General features: G+C 43.5%; 1 protein-coding gene across 2 annotated transcripts in view; it reads right to left on the bottom strand.

Moving 5' to 3' along the window:
- Window positions 1-2684: 2684 nt before the first annotated feature.
- FOXO3 (forkhead box O3) overlaps window positions 2685-18327 on the bottom strand; it is a 114825-nt gene continuing 99182 nt past the window's right edge. For both annotated transcript variants that reach the window (XM_023513172.1, XM_023513175.1), the window contains 2 exons: window positions 13510-14944; window positions 2685-3542 (listed from right to left, as the gene is read on the bottom strand). In XM_023513172.1, coding sequence (XP_023368940.1) covers window positions 13544-14944 — 1401 coding nt within the window. In that variant the 3' untranslated portion in view covers window positions 2685-3542; window positions 13510-13543. The remainder of the gene's footprint in view (window positions 3543-13509; window positions 14945-18327) is intronic.

Raw genomic sequence — 18327 nt, 5'->3', positions numbered from 1 at the left:
TGCTTTTAGAAAGGGTAACATTTTTGTTTCCCCTCAGCAGCCCTTGGCACCCACATGTGGAACTCTGACTTGCTTTTTGACTGCTTTATTTTTGATGGTCTTTTCCAACAGATTCAAAGGCTATTTTTTAAGTGGGGTTCATAGGGTAGAGGCAAAGTCTGTCCTTACCATCCTTAAACTATGTGCAAGTTTGGAAGCCACCTGAAATCACACCCTTGGAGGGACATACCCTGTCCTGAGTAGTGAGCTGTGATGTCCTCCCCTCAGGGTGCAGAAGCAACACACATAATGCTGAGAATCAACACCAAACACAAACACAAAGTCCGCCTTGTACTATACATGGGAGCATGACCCTCCCACGAACAGGAGTGACAAACTTCTAAAAATTAAAAAAAAATGTGTTTCAGCAATCACTATATTGCAGAGGATGCAATTAAGGAAACCAACCCTCAGATTCATTCACAGTTAATGGGGTATGCTGAACCTGGCGGTCAGTTCTCATGCCAGGACAGTGAAGGCTTGTGATAAAGCTCTTTTCTAGCTTTGGTAAAAAGTATCAGGTTCTGGAGCCCTGAAGAGAATGACAGCCCCGAGTGCATGTCCTGATTTTAATATTACTCTTCTAATTTCCCATCAAAAAGTAGGCAGCTCCCTAGAGCAAGCGGCTTATTTAGAGGCTAGAGGTAGCCTCGGACAGGACAGTTCAAACAGGCCCCCTGAGGCTACTAAGTATTCTGCTGAGATGTGGGAACCATGATACTCAGAATGTGATGTGGCGGCCAACAGCTGGCCCAGACTGAAAGCAGGTCTCAATATGAGGGACAGGGGGCTCAGGCAGCACCTCTGCTCAGTCTGACCACCTTAGACCCTGGCTAGTCTGAGGGAGCCTCGCCTCTCTGGGTGGCCAGCTGAGGGTGAGGCACAGTGACTGTGAACAGGCCCAACTATTTGATTCTTGCCTGAACCCTCTCCTGGGGTTGGCAGGTCCCACGCTGCCAAAGCTGCACTGTCTCAGCTCTCCACAACAGTCTACCTGTAGATGCTGAGTTATTTATAAAAGAAAACAATGTCAACAAAAAACATCAAAGCACACACTGCCCATTTTCCTGACCTGTGACTGCCCTGCTCTCGTACCTCCTTCTGTCCCTTCTTCAGCTGTTTCAGATTAAATTATAATCTGGTTCTAGGACATTTGTAAAACATTCTGCCTGAAATCTAACAAACACTGGAAAAGAAGAGAATGAACGAGATGCCGCATGTCTGAAAGGAACTTGACATTTTAAACCTGAAACACATTGGAGGGTTGCCATTCTCATTCCCAGAGTCTATACACCTGTAGCTATTTTGTTTGCTGTTTCTTTGAACCCCGCAGAGAAATTCTCAGGGCCCTCACACTGGAAGCACTCTGGAGTTTCCTTTGTATTTGGCACCCCTCCCCCCAATTTCCCTGCTGCCCTGGCAACCAGCTGCTGCCAGACTCTCTAAGGCATCCCCACCTAAGCAGTGTCACTCAGGAGGCCAGAGAGGCAGCCCTCTTCCAACGGGACAGTTCTTGTGTACAGCAGACTCCTAAAGGATCAAGGAAGCGGCTAGCATCATCATAAAGGAATATAGTAAGGAGTCTGGCAAACTGACAAGCAGACCACATGAATAGAATATAGATTTTTAAAAATTATACATACTTTTAAAATGATTATAAACATGTAGCAGTTTAGAAAAGGCGATGTGCTACAGGTTTACTATAACCACAATTGCACAACAATTTACAGATTCAGTGAAAGGCAGGGTGAAATCAACAGGGCCATCGCTCAAACATGATGACCCAAGCGAGGCAGGAGAGATGTGTGACAATACCAAATGGAACTCTCATTATGCTAGGAGCTGTGATCACCACCAGTATCCCCCCCAGAGGAGTTATAAAGCAAAGGCGCACAAGGGTGCCCCTGGAGGCTGGTGGTGGGTGCGGGGTGGGGGGTGGGGTTGGGTGGCACGTCTGTGTTGGTGCCCATGTCACGGTGCAAGCATCAGTGAAAACTCAAGCAGGGAAGTCTGTGCTGAAATACTAGCCTGTAATCCTAACACCCATGCATAAGGTTCCATTTTTGTACTGTACATGATAAAAATATATTTATACATTTATATGCCTAATGCTTTTTATGCAAAGAAAAGAGCCTTCATATATCACTTTGGAGAAGTATGTCTATGCTGTGCTGATCAGAGCACGGTCACACCAGTTTCATATGTACCAATGGTGTTCCCAACTGTCCTGTCTACCAAGGAGGGCAACAAATATAAATCACACTTTCCAGGTTAAACAGAAAGCACCTATACAAGCACCATAACTTTGTGAAATTGAAACAGAATAAAATCCATAGAAGCAGGAAACAAAAGAGTTAAAAAGCCTTATCTTGTACTTTCATTGTGTCACTTGTACAATTACAACCTAAGCTTATATTTTAAAAATTCAGTTTGTATGCTATTGTCTCTCACTCAGACACTTTCAGTAGATCAGATTATACACAGCAAAGATGAAAATAATCAAGATTATATATTTAGGACAACAGTGAAATTAGAACTGCCTTAGTATTGACTGGGGTTTGTTTTCTTCACACATTTCTCACTGTAAAGCTTAATGCTCACCTGTAAATTCTTCCCTTCTGCAAAGCAAAACAGGACTTTTTTTCCCTTTCCTTTTCTCCTTAAAACTAAACCCTTTAGTGGCATTTGGCAACGAGTGGACAGCTGTGCTGCTTTCTTTCCTTAAAAGATCCTGGTTTCTAACAGACCAATACTGTTCACATTAGCTGAGGACACTGACAGGCGATCACAGGCCCTGCTGATCTGGCAGCCACAGACCAGGTGTTGGGGTCCCACCCACAGGCCACCCGACTCAGAACTGGGACACACTGAGCCAGACGCTGTGCTCCACCGGTTCTGCCTCTGCATGGCTCAGTCCTAGATGGGTGTACAGAGCAAACAACTATGCTATTGTTCAGTTTTTAGCAAAGGATAATTTTCTACTAAACAAAAGAAGAAAGAAAATCTCCCTCTAGTTTACGGAATTCCATGGGCTCAAAAGCTTGTGAAGCTGGAATGGTAACTGGTACATTTGTATTTAAATTTGCCAGGGGAAAGGACTGTTAACATTTTAACAGAAAAATACTGGAAGTTAATGCATGTGAAAAACTCAGAAAGTCAAAGAAAACACACACAAGAATGACACTTAAAACATCCCATAGACCATCGCAATATTAAAACACCACAGAATTGACGGGGGCTCCCGGTGTGCTCTGAGCCAGGGGGGCGGTGCTAGCGGGGCAGCTCGCCACCCCTGTACAAGGAAGATTTTGCATACTTTATAGAGTTCTGTTCCAAGGGTAAGTGCTTCACCCAGGGTAAGGGGCCATTAACAGTCTCTGCTGGGTTAGGAAAATGGCGCGGGATTCACAAAGGTGTTAAGCTGTAAACGGTATCACTGTCCACTTGCTGAAAGCAGATTTGGCAAAGGGTTTTCTCTGTAGATCTTGTGTCAGTTCGAGGGTCTAAAGGAGGAGAAAAGAAAACCGGATCATTAAGGGTACTGCAATAGTAAGAGTGGACACCCAACGGCTGGCTTCGCCAGCCTCTGGCCCTCCTCACCCGACCCTGGAGCCCAGAGAGCGCTCAGCAAAGCTGTTTTGCTGTACCATGTTCAAAAGCCTAAAATTCTAAAGACAAAGCATGAAGCCTACTTACCTTATTTCTTATTTCGTCCTTATTACAAAATATTCTATTTTATTCAATTCTAAAGGAAATGGGATCACTCACTTTGGATGACTAACAAAGGCAAATTAGGGTGTTTTAGTGGGCTCTTAAGTTGGGGATGCTCCAGGTGCAGAGGGGTTTTCTTCTGCATTGCGGGGTTTCCTGGGACATGGGACTATCACGCTAAACCAAGGAAAGGGTGGCATCGCCCTCCATAGACCAGCTGTACTCCTCTGGCTCTCCCCCCACTGGCTATGTGGACTAAGTGAACTTACCATCCTCCCAAGCATAAAAAGAGTAAGTCATGTCTAAGTGGGCCAAATTCCAAGTAGGAATTTCATTTTATTTTTTAAGAGACAGGATTTCATTATGTTGCTCAGTCTGAATTTGAACTCCTGGGCTCAAGTGCTCTTTCTGCCACAACTTCTCAAGTAGTTAGGAATATAGGTGCACGTCACTGAGCCTGACTCAGGAATTTGATTTTTATATTAAAAATTTATACAGATTCCTGAGTATAAATATAACACATACATACAGCCAAATACCCCCCCCCAAACACCCCATTGACAATTAACATTATTATTTTGCCTCTAATAGTCTTCAATGAAAAGGGACAAAAGAGGTCCTCTGAGAGCATGAGTTTATACAAGTCTCACCAGACTCGCCGAGTCCAGGAAAGTGAAAGGATTAAAATAGAAGGATAGATGTAGCTAGAGGAGCTGACATGAGAGACCTCAAGACATAAGATCTTTGTTTATGTAGACAGTGCTGTTACGGCTGTAAAAAACAAGGGCTCTGGGCCAAGAAGTGGACAAAGTGGGAGGGAAACAACACGAACTCCTAAGATCTTTCTTACTAGACAAGGGAACTAATGAAAACACACACATCAGCTTCTGCTCTCTTTATAGGAGTTCTATGTTCATTTGGAATTTTCACATGTATGTGGCTCCGATCTTTTCTGTGACTCCACACTCGCTGACAATCTCACCTTTCACTATCAATATCCACAAAGACAACAGGACTGAGTACTAATTTTATTACCTACTCAGGGTCATATTCACCCTTGTGATAGCTCCAAATATTAGAATTTAAGATTTTTTTTTATTGGGGGCACAGACAGTGAAGTAGGAAAAGGTCTTTTCTTTTTCCTACCTAATCTCTGGTATTTAGTTTCCTTGGCTGATGGTTTTTTGGAAGTATTGTTTTGTGAGGCTATTAGGTAATATTATCTTGTACTATAAAATAATGGCCTGTTGGTATCAGAGGGCAAAAAAGCTAATATACACACTAGATCTCAGTATCTGTGAGGAATTTAGGTTAGTAGATTACCTGGGCCTCCTTCTAAAGCGTGAACAGGGAGGGGCTTCACAGATACAGTCACCTGCAAGGGGAATCCGTTTTTTCCTTCACAGTAACACTTAATAAATCACAATCTGACATCAGTATGCAATTAGTCATCAAGGGTTATGGTCCCCAGGTCCCGATCCTGACTTACTGTGAGTGCCAAGGGAAAAGCTGTAAAGTATTACCTAATTCAGGCCCCTCCCCAGTTCCCTTTGGTGTTAATTATTCAGCCACGGAAGCCAGTACATAATGGTAAGGTGACACACTTCATTCCCTAAGTATAGAGGCAGAGTGTGCAGCTTGCTTTAATGTTGAGGCTGAGCCAACACAGAAAGGAAGGAAGAGAGGGCACCTACGAACCCCTTCAAGCGGCATCACTGAGGAGAACAGGCTGTCAGCTCTGAAACCAGGGGCAGGAGGCCCAGGTGGGGTAGTCTACAGCAATCACCACCAACAGTCCCCAAACCAAATACCCATTATCTCATCAAAGGCCCACAATCTTCAGGGAGCTTCGTCATCAAAGAGGAGATGGACTAATCATCACTCTGCCTTTCTGCAGAGGGACACTGTGGCTACCTGTGACACTATGTCTAGAGCTTCCTCTGAGGTCTGCAGGCAATGCCCTCTCAGGGAGGCCTGCTTGGCAAACTGCCTCAATGCCTATAGGTTGAGTAGGTGGAGGCCCAGGTATAGACAGGTCTTAGGGAGGACAAGTTTATTATAGAAATCCCCCACTGCACAGAACAGAGAGGCTTTCTCTGTGACAGAAAAAAACCAAACTGTAAAGTACTGTGAAAACAGAAAAGAACTAGATAAATGTTGAACAGAAATGTTGAACAATCATCCTTCTGAGAGAAACGCAGGAAAACGACCACAACAAAGACTGGGATTATAAAAAGAATCAAGAGATGTCTTAGATTTTTAATGGCTCTTATGTGGCTCAATGTCTGCACATTTATTTGACTCAGTCAAGAACAGAAAGAGGAGGGAGAGCACATCAAGCAGTGAAATCCAGCCACTGAGAGGGGAATTCAACGATGCAAGCGTTTTAAGGAGGCCCACATCATTCTTACATTGTCAAAGTATGACCTTTTAGTTAACTGCGTGAGGTTCATGGGTTTGTGGTGATACACATCAGGTTAAGCAAAACTTTCGGAAGGAGAAGCAAGCACACAGCTGATGGAATTACAGTGGTTACTTTGCAGTTTCTAGGCAATTTGCCAATTAACAATTAAAAAAATGTCCTGTCTCATTGGTGAGTTTCATTAGCAGGGAGAAGATGCCACCTGCCCTGATAAGTAAGTTTGAAACCAGTTGTTAATGCAAGGAAAATGAAATGAGACCAAATAAATGAGAAGGCCCATCCTAAAAATATCTATGGGATGCTGTCATCTGGTCTCTGGTGAGAGTAAGTCCCTCTATAATCTTGGCATCTGTAGGGAAGACAAGTTTCTGCCTAATTATCACCACTAAATCACATGATGTTCTAAGAAAGGGAAACGCCTCCAAAAACTCTACAGAAAACCCAAGAACCCCAATCGACTTTAATCGGGGATAAAACATAAATGTTCCTACTGCTGTCCTCCCACCACTTAATTCTACTGTGAGAAATTTTTCAGCAGTGCTTTCATCTTCTTGGCAGAGAAGAAAGGAACAGGACCCCAATACTAAAAATGACAGGGAGGAAAAAAGAGATAAAAGGTGAAACCCTCACAGCCACAAACCCGTAAAGGTTTGCAACTGTTTTCCTAGCTAGAACTACAAGATGTTTGAAGTAAAGTTTGCCTGAAAAACAAAAGTAAAGTGAAATGCCACTTCACTCTTTACAAGTAAAGATAATTTAAGACAAATCTGCAACCCCTTGGGAAAACTGGGGACTAAGTCTGAGACATTTAGGTTAGAAAAGGAAGCTTGGAGAACAGGTGTGGATCTCAGAGCTTGACTGTTTCCATTCAAACAGTAAAAGAAACACCTGCCGGGGCCTGCCACCATCTCTGCTTCACTCCACAGGGACTGAAGGACACCGACATATCATAAGACACTTCACCTGCAACCATCCACCACGGCTTGTGTAGTTGGTTTCATCCCAGGAAAAATAGCGCTTCTGCAGGTCTGGGGTGAAGCAGCTATGTCTGATTTTAGAGCACCAAAATGGCAGCAGTGGCCTGGAAGTCCATCTTCATAGGAAAACTCACGAGGTTCAGGAAAACATGCTAATGGCACATGCTCTGGCTTAATTTGGTCATTTTTTCAACACCTTCTAGGTTGGAATAAATGATAAAAAAAGAAGTTCATGGAAACCAGCCTGGTGGTCACTGATGGCTGGGACCTGGCCAAATGGACAACCTTCATGTCTACCAGGGATGAGGATTCAGGAGGTGCAGCACTGTAAAAATCCATTTTGGCAAATGCTGTCAACGGCTACACTACCATTTCAGGCAACGAACAGTTCGTGAAGGAAACAGAACAGGTTTAGAAGCTGTGGCCAGGGTAGGGGCCAGAGTTGCACTCTGCTGAGAGCCTCCCTAAAGGAAAGTTGTATTTCTAGGAAACCTGCTTCATTGGCTCTGGTGCTTTCTAACGGACAAGAAAGCACTTATGGAGAAGGTGTGGATGTTATAGGAAGGCTTAGGAGGAGAGGCTTTTAATGGCAAAGGTGATATTCAGGACAATAGCAGATTGGCTCTTGACCCTACTCAGAAAAAAAAAGCCTCAGTTTGTGTAAGAGAAAAGCTTGACTTGTGTGAAGACTGCTTTGTGCTACCCCCAAAGAAATTCCTGGGCTTGTTCAAGGCAGTGAGTGGGTGAAGCCTGAGGAGGCTGAGGACACAGGACCCTCAAGAGCCTTTGCCACCAGGACTCCTCAGAACCTGGATGTGACATGGACTGCCCTTTCAGCGTTCGTGCAGTGCTGAAAAGTCAGAAGGGAGATAGCCCAGGAGAGCAGCCACCATCCCAGCACTTCAAAGCCGAAGGACAAAGAGCTTGGTGGTGGCCACCTGCTGAGAGGCACCAGCTTTTCTGTTTAAAGTTTAGAGACTTAAGAAGCTTAAGTTAAGAATGCCCCATCTGCCTATACACCGGGCAGGGACATGTTAATCAATATTCTTCGAGTGTCCAGGGTTGACTATGGAGACTGACATAGCAGAAACATGGTAGGCACTGATTTACTATCAACAGCAAACTTGCCAAGATTTCAAATCATACAGAATAGTATGTAAAGTTTTGGATTATGTTCTTTTACAGAACAAATTTCAAGGCTTTAAGGGGCACTTGGATCTTCCCTGGACTCAAGGTTGCCTAAAGGTAACATCCAAAAATCTTAGTTGGCAAAGGCTGGTGGGATTAAGAGCTGTGGTCTTCATGCTTTATGACCCATGGCTACTTCTGGAACAACCCTCTGCTGCATCAGGAATGCTCTCCCTGCTCAGCTCTTCTCACTACCGTGTGAATCACCCACACGTTCAGACAGCACCTCCAGCCCCACTTCCTAGGCTGTCCTTGACTGAACTCTTACGACACTCAACTGGCATCTAATCATATCGTGCCCGGAATGACTACTTTTTCATGAACTCTGAGCTCCCAACATGCTGAACTCCTTGAGAGCAGGGCAAAGTCTTTAAATCAAATCATACTTACAGAGCACCTACTATTTTAAGAGCACTGTCTTAGACGTGGTACTTGCCCTCTAGCAATGCACATTTTGGTGAGGGAAACAAAATTTTCTTGATGTCCCAGGTAGCCTTGAAAATTAGAAGTATAGAACAGGCACACAGTAAATGTTGGCTGAATAAATGAAAGAACCACCCCTCTGGAACCAGCACTCTCTCTCTGCCAATGGCATTCTCAATGTCCTTCAATTGCTAATGCTTCTTTGACTTACGTGTGCTAAGACTTTATCTGAAGATAGGCAAGACCTACTGCTTATGTGACAAGACCTAGGATTTCTAATCCTTTTTTTGGGTGTGGATAATACTTTCCAATGATTAAATTCCCGTTTCTTAAAAAATGAAATCAATACAAGGCATGATTTTAGCATGTGACCAAATCTTCTGCCATCCTTTCTGTACATCCCACTACGCATATCCTTTACCACCAGCCAGCCCCCAAATAACGAGTGCTGCTGTCTTAAGTTTCAAGTTGCTGTCGTTAATAAAGTGATTCACCACTTAAGAACAAAAGGGAACTGTAGAGTCCAGGAGGAAATGCTCAAAGCTACCAACCGTGACCTGAATGTCACAATGTCTATGTACACTGGGTGTGACCCTATCCTGTATGACTCCTCCCTGCATTTACTGGGGCATAAGGGTGGAGGATGAATGGTGAGAGTGTGCAGGCTGGGATGTCCTAGATCCTTAGAGGGTGGGTGGAAGTGCAGGTGTATCGCCAGCCCATCTAAGGGTTCAGCTACCAAGTACAGAAGAGAGGGGCCTCTAAGTCTTCTTTTCCTGCTCTAGATATACAAAGTTTTGAGAAACAAGTCTAATTTTCCCAAGTGATTCTGAAATTGAAATCACAAATCAGCTCTTTTTGTGGCACAAACAGTTCAAACCACACATCCAGGGAATATGGTATGACCAGGGCATGCAGGTGACACAGGAGGTGCCCAAGCAGCAGCCATCACGTTGGCACAATAGAGGAAGGAAATCAAAAGGGAACTGAAAGGAGAGACCCCGAGGTGGTTCCATGATGGAGACAGAGGACTGTCATGAGGTCAGGCATGCAGATTCTAGGAGTAGGTAAATTCATCTCACTGCTTGGTCTGCACTGCGGAAATATGTACAGAGGCTTCCTGCAGCGGCGCACCCCACCAACCAGCAGGGCGGCCTGGCCAGAACCTGACTGGGGCTGAACAGGGAGTGCTTTGGCTTTAGGCTGTCAGTACATAGGCAGCATGTTGACTGATACATAGGTGTATCAGTCAACATGAATTTCACGATTGCTTGTAACAATGCTGGGCTGTATTACTTTCTGATCATTTCTGAACACGCTAATCAGAACCTCTAATTAATTATAAAGGAGTATATACAAATGAAGGCCCAGTATAAATTAATTTAAAATTTCAGCCTCGGAACTCTTAGACTGCTGCCTCTGGCCTTCTCCTCTTGGCCACTAATTTTCCCTAAGGAATCAAATCAAATATTCCACACAAATACTTTAAAAAAATTATGGCCCAGACTTCTTTCATAAGGAAGCGAATGACATTCTGACACACAAGCCTTCAATCAATCCAGGATTGACAATTAAAGTTTTATCCCTCAGAAACACTGGCATTACTTTCTGATAACTCATAACTGATTCTCATCCCTTAATAAGTGAATGCTATGAATTCCAGCAAAAGAGAGGTTATAAAAACTAGTAAATCAAGAATTACAGAATAAGGTCCCCATCTATTACTGAGAGAGAAAGAAAAAAAGAACACCTGCAACCAGTGCCCAGTGGCTCTTTACAGAGTGGTGTATTTTAGTTCCAGGCCCAGCTGCTGCTGCTACTTTAGGAAGAAAGCACCTGAAGAAAAATGACCTATTTTTCCTGGGTTTTTAGTGAACTTAGGCTTGGAAGAGATCTTAAGCCTCTTAAGGGTGCAGTGACTGTATTTTCTGAGCCTCAGATTGTGTCACATTAGCCAATAAGAAATAAACCACCTGGCTCGGCGCCCACAGCGCCAAGGACTGTCCTTAGCGTGTTGCTTCTCTTGCTCTGTGGCCATACTGACCTACTTTACTCTCAGGAAAATTTGGTGACTTTTCATTTTTAACTGAGTAAATATCCCCTCAACCTCCTGCAAAGTATTCTGAAGAAAAGTAACCCTAAGGTTCCATTATGGCATAATAATAAAATGCACTAGTCTCCAAAGTAGTAACTTATTATCAAAATCATAGTTCATAAAATAAAATTTTAAAATTTAAGTATTGAAATCTCCCTTAAAAGATTTTTGTAGAATCTTTTATCATTATGCATACACGAGAAAGGTCTGCTACTCAACTAAAAGGGAAACCTACTCCTGAAAACTCAGACAAAAACCGACAGTACATGTCTTTCCTGAATGAATGTGCTCTTTCCAATGAGCTACAAAGTTACCTCCTTACAATTATACCCCAATTCAAACTTACTTGTGTCTTTAAAAGCCTCTACTTAAGGGAAGACAAACCATTTAGTCATGTAAAAGCCAAGCATCTAAATTTCTAAAGGCAAATCTTCCACATGCCTCCCTTCAAGGAAGATAAACTATTCTTCTAAAAGCCAAATATCTAAATTTTTTTTTTTTTTTTAGAAACGGAGTCTTACTTTGTTAGCCTCAGTAGAGTGCCATAGTGTCATAGCTCACAGCAACCTCCAACTCTTGGGCTTAGGATTCTCTTGCCTCAGCCTCCCGAGTAGCTGGGACTACAGGTGCCCGCCACAATGCCCGGTTATTTTTTGTTGAAGTTTGGCTGGGGCCCAGTTCAAACCCGCCACCCTTAGGATATGAGGCTGGCGGCCCTACCCACTGAGCCACAGGCACTGCCCCAAAATATCTAAAGTCAAATCTCCATCAGTCAAGTTCTGATATGGCACTGAGGTGGCTGGCATGAAAGTCCTCCCATTACAGTCTTTTTACCATCTCAAGAGCTATTAAATGAGTAAAATCAGATGTCTGAGTTCCATCAGGGCCTCTTATGCTTGGGTGAGTTGGGAAGCTTTAGCATCAAAACACTCCTGACATTCCCCTTTCTACAACTACCCAGGAGCTGGTGTGAGCTCCTCCAGGAGACCCTTGTAATTCCTTCACCATGGCAGAGGGTTAAACAAGGCTCAAGTTTTTTGGGGTTTGAATTCCCTTTCTTTTTACACCATTTAAAGAAGCACGTAAGCAGTGTGCTGATATGGAAACAAAACAATACAAAACAAAGGAGCTGGGGCAGAGAACTGAGCCTTGTTCAGGGGGAGGCTCTGGGTGCACACCTGTTGCAGAAGATCCCATTCATCTCACTTCTTGAGGAGGAAGGTTTCAGGGCAAGCTTGTCTATTATCTGCTACTCAGGTTCCAGTTCACAGCTACTCTGGTTTAAGCCATTTAAGAAATGTGTCCAGCTTTGTGACCTTGGACAAACTACTTAACCTTTCTGAAGGTTCACTTCTCTATTCACCTGTCTACATACCTAATTGCACCATAAATATTTCAGCCCACTGCAGTATTCAAAGCACTTTCATAAACTTTGGTGCATTTGATTCTTGCAATAACCTTATAAAGTGGCAGGGGTTACTAGATTCATTTTATTAAATTGGAAATTTGAGACTCAAAGACCTAATGACACACTCACAATGACAGCCAGAAAGTGGTGGAAATGGGCCTATACCCTCAATTCCTGATTCCAATCATATATTTTTCCTAACACACTGCATTGCCTGATTTTATGGTGCCAACACCATTAAAAGGCCACAATTTTTAAAATCTGTCACGATCCACAACCCATGCCATAAAGTATTAGAAACCTGACATCATTTATAGGCTGGGGAACAAGGAGAAGTACCTAAGTGCTCCCCCAGATAAAAACTTGTATTTTCAACTTAATTCCCTACTTTTCTAAATGCTTAGATCCTGAGTGCTAATAAAGATGCCTAATACTAAGATGAAGAATAATCTAAGATAAAGATGTTCTTTCTGACATAAATATTCATATGTGAAAGAATTCAGAATACATATTCCTCAGTTAAGTTAGAAGTGTTATAAACTGTTACTTTACTGGAAAAAAAGATGAAGAAACCATAATACCAAAGATCGACAAAGACAGTGTTGGTGCCAGGCATGGTGGCTCACACCTGTAATCCCAGCACCCTGGGAGGCCAAGGCAGGTGGATTGTTGGAGCTCAGGAGTTCAAGACCAACCTAAGCCAAGAGTGAGACTACCTCTCTACTAAAGAAGTAGAAAAACTAGCCAGGCATGCTGGTGCAAACCTACAGTTCCAGCTACTCAGGAGGCTGAGGCAAGACGATTGCTTAAGCCCATGAGTTTGAGGTTGCTGTGAGCTATGACAGAACAGTGCTCTACACAGGGCAACAGAATGACAGACTCTGTCTCAAGAAAAAGATAGTGTTGGACCAGAGAGTCCTAAGAAAGTCCTTTGGCTTGGGGCCTTATCTCTGAAATATGGTCTATCATCCATCCCCTTCCTCGCCTTCTGTTCTCATCTCCTCCTGTCAGGTAGGGGGACCTGTGTCATAGGTCACAGAGGATGACTAAATACAGGGAAGAATGAGACCTTTTACTAGCAGTGAAATTCCTTGGGTTTGAGACGAGCTGGTTGGGAGCCATAGTGCACCACTGCTCCACGGTTCTCATGTGGAATAAAGTTTTAAGTAAATGGAAGACAGGCTGCCCCCAAGGTTTTCCCTTCATCCCGTCTTGTCACTTGTACACCAGAGCACGGGGCACTGACCTGCTTTGCCCACTTCCCCTTCCTCAGTGATCCTTCAGCCTGGCACCCAGCTCTGAGATGAGGCCTGCTTAGCACCAGTGAAGCTCCCCACGTTCAAACCAACAACGTTCTGTGTGGAGATGAGGGAATCAAAGTTAAAATCCAACCCATCAGCATCCATGAGTTCACTACGGATAATAGACTCCATGTCACATTCTAAGCTCCCATTGAACATGTCCAGGTCCAAGTCGCTGGGGAACTTCTCATGGCCCATGACGGGAAGGTTTGCACTACTTGAGTACAAGGAGGAGCCTGAGAGAGAGTCCGAAAGGGTTTGCATAGACTGGTTGACAGGTGACTGCTGCTGGTGTTTGGCTGACCCAAGACTGCTCGAGTCACTCAAGCCCATGTTGCTGACGGAATTCGACAAGGCACGGCTGCCACCGAGAGCGCCCTGGGTTTGGTGCTGGTGGTGGAGCAAGTTCTGATTGACCAAACTCCCCTGGTTGGGCTGGGCGGCGAAGGACATCATTGGGTCGCTGCGAAGCATCACGTTCCGGCGGGAATTCTGGGCAGATACTGCAGTGCTGGCCTGAGACATCAAAGGGTCTGACTGGGTCATCATGACATCACTGTGGCTGAGTGAGTCCGAGGTCAGCAGGTCCTGGAGTGTCTGGTTCCCATAGTGGGACATGGAAGAGAAGGTAGCTGGCTTGTTCTCTTGGATGGTCTGCATGGGAGACTGGCGCAGGGAGTTGAGGGACGAAGGTCCGAACACCGTGCTGTTAAAGGAGCTGGTTGGAGAGCCCAGGCCGGAGCCCTTGGTGGGGTAGGGGAAGCTAGAGCTCCGCTGCATGAGCCCCCCAGTGGGTGACGGCTGGGATGATGGAAGCGGGATGTTATCCAGCAGGTCATCCATGAGGTTGTCAGCCAGCCCGTCGTTCAGATTCATGGTGCCCGCCATGTCGGTCAGCCGCGGCAGCTCCACAGTGCACGGCTTGCTGACAGAGGGGGACAGGCTTGCTGAGTTGCTGTAGAGCATGGGTGAGAGAGGAGCATCGTCATCCTGGACGTCATCCAACTCTGTGCTTGCCAGAATGGGAGACAGGCGGCCACTCACTGTGCTGGCATTGGAATTGGTGCGTGAGCGGAAGTCTGTCCACGCATCCAGCTCATCACTGCTACGGGACGTGGGGCTGCCAGGCCACTTAGAGAGCTGGGAGGGACTGTCGTCGGCTGACTCCGGGGCTGACTGCAGGGCTGCCTTCTTCTTGGCGGCTCGGCCACGGCTCTTGGTATACTTGTTGCTGTTGTCCATGGAGACGGCCCGCCGCCGGGGGGCCTTCCCACTCTTCCCCCCATCAGGGTTGATTATCCACCAAGAACTCTTGCCGGTTCCCTCATTCTGGACCCGCATGAATCGGCTATGCAGAGACAGGTTGTGCCGGATAGAATTCTACAGAGAGAGAAGAGAAAATACAGAACATGAACCAGAATGAATGGTCCCAAACCAAGCACCCTGAAGACAGGGCTAACCAATTCCTCACTTTAAAAGCCTCCTCAATTTCAAAGGAAAAAAAAGAAGGAAAGAAAGAAAAAGAAAAAGATCCGAGCCCTTTTGGCTGGAGACACCATCTTCCAATAATTCACCAAAATGACAAACACAAAGGGAAAGAGGAGAGGCACCTGATACGTGTTCTCTAGGCCTTTTAGAAAACATGGAGTTGTTCCTTTGGCCACATACATGTGAATCTACAGGAAAGGTGATATTGTAGACATCAAGGGAATGGGTACTGTTCAAAAAGGCAGGCCACACAGATGTTACCATGGCAAAACTGGAAGAGTCTACAATGATACCCAGCATGCTGTTGGCATTGTTGTAAACAAACAAGTTAAGGTAAGGTGACTAGGCAGGACAGTCCCAATTGTTAGCAATTTGTCCCACGGTATTTTTTTTTTGAAAGAATGCACGACAAGCTAGGGAATGGCGGGAGAACGGGAAGGGAATATATGGTTTTTTTGGCTGCCATGTGGCTATTTCGCCAGGAGATGAGTTTTATATTATTTTTGTTAATTTTATAATGTTAAACTTAAATCATAACAAATAATTGTTGAGAATTGATTATCGAGAACTGCTTATCAAAGTTTGCACTGTTGATCAGTTGTTAGAATTCAACCACCATTGTTTGGACTTAATGAACAATGGCATTTTTTGGCATTGGTAATGACAAAAACATTTTGTAACTGTCTCTCAGAAGATACACATTGTACTGTGTGCTAATGCTAGTTAAACAAGTGATGTCAACAAATCAGCTATTCAGGTAATTTAGGTAAGTAATTTATTTATTTCATGAATTTAGCAGACAGTACTCATATTATTTATATTTTATAGTGGCAGAAAAAAGTCTAGTGCCAGCATTGAAAGTGACACTTACAAGGTATCATTATTAAAAAAATGTGTTGATAAGGAAAAGGTTAAATCTTGGGCATCAGCAAAAATCACAATAGAGAATAAATGCTTAGAAATATTTCATCATTTTGAAACAAAGCATGTTCCATACAATAATGCACTAAAAATTGTGGGATACACGCTGTCCTTACCAGAAACTAATGCTGCGACTGAATGTGTTTTTTCTACAGTAAATAAAGTGTGGATAACAGAAAAATCACAATTAAGTGTTGAGACTTTGAAAGCCATTTTATGTGTAAAATATAGTTTAACAAATTCTTGTGAAAAATTTCATGACCTTTTAAACAATGACAGAAATCTACTAAAAAAAATCCACTCAAATGAGAAATATGCCAAAGAATAAAATAATACTATACATAATTTTTTTAATGTATTAGATTTGTAAATTGTACTTATGTTGAAATAAAAAAATATATTACAATACTATTTTTGCATTCTATGAAAATTTCTGTTGCTCCATATAGACCAAATTTGTAATTAAGAAACCACCCCCACCTTGGTCAATGGTGTCCTGCTTTACCAATGTTAAAATCTGGTCACCTTAAGTTAAGGGCAAGATTCTTGCCAAGAGGATTAATGTTCATATTGAGCATATTAATAAGCACTCCAAGCGCTGCGGTAGCTTCCTGAAACGTGGGAAGGAAAATGATCAGAAAAAGAAGGAAGCCAAAGAGAAAGGTACCTGGGTTCAACTGAAGCGCCAGCCTGCTCCACCCAGAGAAGCCCACTTTGTGAGAACCAACAGAAAGGAGCCTGAGCTCCTGGAACCCATTCCCTTTGAATTCATGGCATAAAGCATGTAATAGCACACAGGAGTACCAGTAGACCCATGTTTTTAGGTGCAAGAACCTATTTATTCCCCATGAGCTCATGGCATAATAGGTGTACAGCTTAGCACACAGGATAACCAATGCACCCCATGTACAGTGATACAAGGTGCTAGAACCTATTTCCTATGAATTCAAAAGTTAATCAATGTTTTGTCACATTCGATGGCCAGGTGCCTCCCTGAGCTACTGGAACCTCTTCCCTATGAATTCATGGCATGGCAGATAAAAATAATAGCCTATGCCACTGTAAAAATGTTTCTTGTTTATTCACTAAAAGTACGGTATTTTTTTCCCCAAAGAAGTATTAAAACAAATTTTAATGTGTCCTTAAAAAAAAAAAAAAGATCTGAGAAAACAAACCTCTGCACGACCCTCCTTGATGTGGTATAAAACAACAACATGTTAAATGGCAGGTTTCGTATCGAGGAGATGGGGAGACGGTTTCATCTTCAGGAGATACTGGGAATGCATAAGCTCACTGACAGTGGTTTCTTCTTGAATTCCTAAGTTTTACTGCTCCGTCTATAATTATATTGTCCATATTAAAGTTCACACCTATAATTTATTACCATACCACTCTCCCCACTGTACTTTGCAATAAACCTCCTTGGCTCTCCAAGGGCAATCAATCACCTGGGAGGCTATTTTATTTCCTACGGTCCCTTTCTCCACTAGTGTAGAGGCAGCACCCACCTTCTCTTAGCCACTTCTATGAATTCAGAACTAGTAAGGATTTTACCTATCCTTTCTGAGACTCCATCTTGTCCTGCCACAATTTCACACCTCACCGTGTAACTCTTGGCAGACATAAGAAAGCAGAAAGCATGGTACAGCAGGATTTGCTGGGACGATGAAAGAAGCAGGCAAGTCTCCCATTCGGAAGAATTAGAATAGTTTATAAAGATAATCCAACCTCAAGGCAGTATGAGCTGAGCATCGTAACTATCTTTCAAAGAGTACAGAATGAAGAGGCAGGGAAAGGGCGACTTCACGGTGGAGAAACGTGGTGCCCAACACCGTCTCCACCAGGTGATCAAGGTCTCAACGTCGACACAGCAAGTCATGCTGACAGCATGCACCCCTGATGTGACGTGATAAAAATGGCACCTTCTTCCGTGGTCTGCCTTCCAAAACCCATAGTCTCAGTCTAATCACGAAGAAAACATTAGACAAATTGCAATTAAAGGACATTTACAAAATGCCTCTTCAGTACTTCTCAAAACTGTCAGAGGTAAGAAGAGCCTAAGGAGACACGATGGCTAAACGTGAAGGGGTCTCCTGAATGGAATCTTGGAGGAGGAAAAGGACATTAAGTAAAAATGAAGGAAACATGAATGAAGCATGAACTTTAGTTAATAATAATATGACCATACTGGTTCATCAGTTATGACAAACGCACCATATTATATAAGATGTTCACAATAGGAGAAAATTGATGCTGGCTATATGGAGAGTCTACTATCAATATCTTTGCAACCTTTTGGTAAATCTAAAAAAGTATTCTAAAATGAAAGGTTTTGCTTTTTTTTAAAAAAGTAG

This window comes from Otolemur garnettii, unplaced genomic scaffold (assembly GCF_000181295.1).
Source record: "Otolemur garnettii isolate 467f Iridium unplaced genomic scaffold, OtoGar3 scaffold00002, whole genome shotgun sequence".
NCBI classification, from domain to species: domain Eukaryota; kingdom Metazoa; phylum Chordata; class Mammalia; order Primates; family Galagidae; genus Otolemur; species Otolemur garnettii.
This window is presented reverse-complemented; position numbering and strand designations above follow the sequence as displayed.